The 2,466-nt window shown below is 38.4% G+C and overlaps 1 protein-coding gene across 1 annotated transcript; it reads left to right on the top strand.

Moving 5' to 3' along the window:
* Window positions 1-406: 406 nt before the first annotated feature.
* LOC121965480 lies at window positions 407-1,905 on the top strand (the record flags this gene model as incomplete). Its single annotated transcript, XM_042515624.1, has 5 exons — window positions 407-504; window positions 643-724; window positions 1,205-1,294; window positions 1,397-1,500; window positions 1,665-1,905. Coding segments are annotated over 5 exons (615 nt in total), but the record flags the coding sequence as incomplete, so codon positions are not given.
* Window positions 1,906-2,466: the final 561 nt, after the last annotated feature.

Here is a 2,466-nt window from a genome sequence, read left to right on the forward strand (position 1 = left end):
TTGTGTATTTATTTAAGAAAACTTGTTTTCTTTAAAAAAAATCACCAAATTACACTGTTTATCATGGCCATAAACTGTAAAAACAAATTATTGTTGGACTTTCAAATTTCTGACAGTCCTTGAAGACCTCATTGCAGTTACATTTGAGTCTTATATGTTTGAAAAATGTTGGACAAGAGGGGGCAAGGGAAAAAAAATGGGCAAGTAAAAAAAAAAAAAAAAATTAAAACTGGTCTTTGAAAAGTCATGAAAAGTTTTAAAATTCTGTCCATGAAATTGTGGGAACCCTGTTGATCATGCCTTGCCCATCGAATTTGTAATTTACATCATGTTCAAGGCTGCAGATATTCAAGTTGTAAGCTTACAATAAAAAAAAAAAAATTAAAAACCCACTCCCTCTGTGCAGGTTGAGTCGTCTCTTCCTGAGGGCGGGGTGTTTGGCCTGCAGGAAGACAGCAGAATCATCGGCCTCATCTACACTTCGAAAATGAACAAGATGAAAAGGTAAAATGCAGTTCTGAATATTAAGCTAAACCACAACACTGACACACTTGTATTTTAATAAATATATTCTACGATAGAGCTTTAAAAGAGTATTTGTCTTAACTATGATATTTGCGTTGGCTTTGATTTCTCTTAAAGGTGTGACAGATCAAAGATTCACAGACGGATCAAACAGTCACCACCTACAGGCGTGAACGCAAATACAGAGGATGTGGAGCAGGTATGTTTGAGTGAACTCAGATTTGCTTGTGGGCAATGGCAGTTTTTGTGTCAGCTCCTTTAATGTTTAAATTGAACATTTTCAAACCAGTTTGATATCAAGCCGAAAACCAAAAAATCAGAATATATTGTGATGTTTACTGGAGTTACGTAGAATATAGCCAATATATATAGCCTGGTCTGTTTATAGTGATGTCATTTACCACAGCAGAAACTCTCACCTCCCCAATGATTCTTCTATAGCCAGCTGCCACTTTACTCAAGTTTTTGTATTAATATCCAAATGTCTAACTTGAAAACTGAATACCCACCCAATTAACGAAAACTTAACTAAATATTTGAGTCCAGCCCTATTAAATTTGTCATCTGTCCCACTTGAACACAGCTAATTTATAAGGCAGGGTGTTGCTTAAAGTGAACATAGACAATTCAGATTGACATGGTTAAAATTCTGTTGTTTTTATTGTCATTATGTATTTAGCCGGCTGATATTGAGAAGATTGAGAGGCAGGTGGATGAGGCGTTAGCCCGAGCTGCAGAAAATCTTGCCCTTCTGGAGCACATTCATGAGGTGAAAGCTGCACTAAATTCATAACAACTTTATTTTCCATCAGAAAGTAAAGAAAAAAAACTTGCTGCTTGAGTGTTTGACATCCGTGCTTCATCTCTGCAGACACTGACGACTGGTCTGGCCGAGCAGGTGAAGACAGAGAGAGCTCGGCTGGAGATGGAGATCAAGCAAGCTGCAGACAAAGCTTTACACGCTGTCCAAAAGTGGTATGAATGTAAACTGTTCTGGAAAAATGTCATATCTTGTCAAACATGTGATACATACAGATCTTATTATCCTCAGGTTGTTTTTTTTTTCACTAAAAAAATCAAACTGAGGAAGGTCTGTAAAGTGACATTTATCTTGATGCTTTTAATTTCTTTGACAACAGGAGGGATGTGCAGTTGAATCAGCTGTCAAAACTGGAGGCCCGGTTCTCCACCAGCCACGTGGAAATGTGCCGTGTGCAGGAGAGGATCAGGGCCCTGGAGATTGCCATGCAAATGGCCAGAGAAGTACGCCGTGTCCCCTTCCTGGAGCAATACTGCACCCTGGATAAGGTATATTTACATCCCGAAACACACTCAAGTAAGCAGCACACGATGCACAGTGAGACACTATCAGACTACTGATAAGTAAATGCTGGCAAACTCTGGCTGCTGCTTTCATGTTCATTTTCCATCAGTTTAGCCATTTAAGTTTTTTGTTTTTTTTTTATCCCTGCTCCTTTTTGGTTATGGGATGTACATTAGAGTTGTTTTGAATCTAAATCTTATTGTTGTGCATTAACATGACCACAACAAATTAAATTAAAGTCAGTGTAAAGTGATAATTAAAATGTGTTCTGAGTTTGTCACATCGTAGAAAGATGTGTTATTAAACACCTGACAAAAATTGAATGACCAAAAAAATTGCCAAGTATGTACAAGAAGGTCTCAAAATCATTAAAATATTGCACAGTATTCCCTGATCTGAAACGCTGGGGACATGTCCGCTGGAGGAGCGGAGACCACGGCCAATTGCAGGACTGTGCTAATGATGTTTCTCGTTTTTATACTGCTCCATTATCAGGGGCGGGGTTAAGCTGAGTATCGCTCCATTGCATCATTAAGCTATGGTTTTAGGCCAGCCCAAAAAATAGAACAGGAAAATGGGGAAAAAACAGTCAACCGTCTAACTCCACAATTCAGTAC

Source organism: Plectropomus leopardus, unplaced genomic scaffold (assembly GCF_008729295.1).
Source record: "Plectropomus leopardus isolate mb unplaced genomic scaffold, YSFRI_Pleo_2.0 unplaced_scaffold20168, whole genome shotgun sequence".
Taxonomy (NCBI): domain Eukaryota; kingdom Metazoa; phylum Chordata; class Actinopteri; order Perciformes; family Serranidae; genus Plectropomus; species Plectropomus leopardus.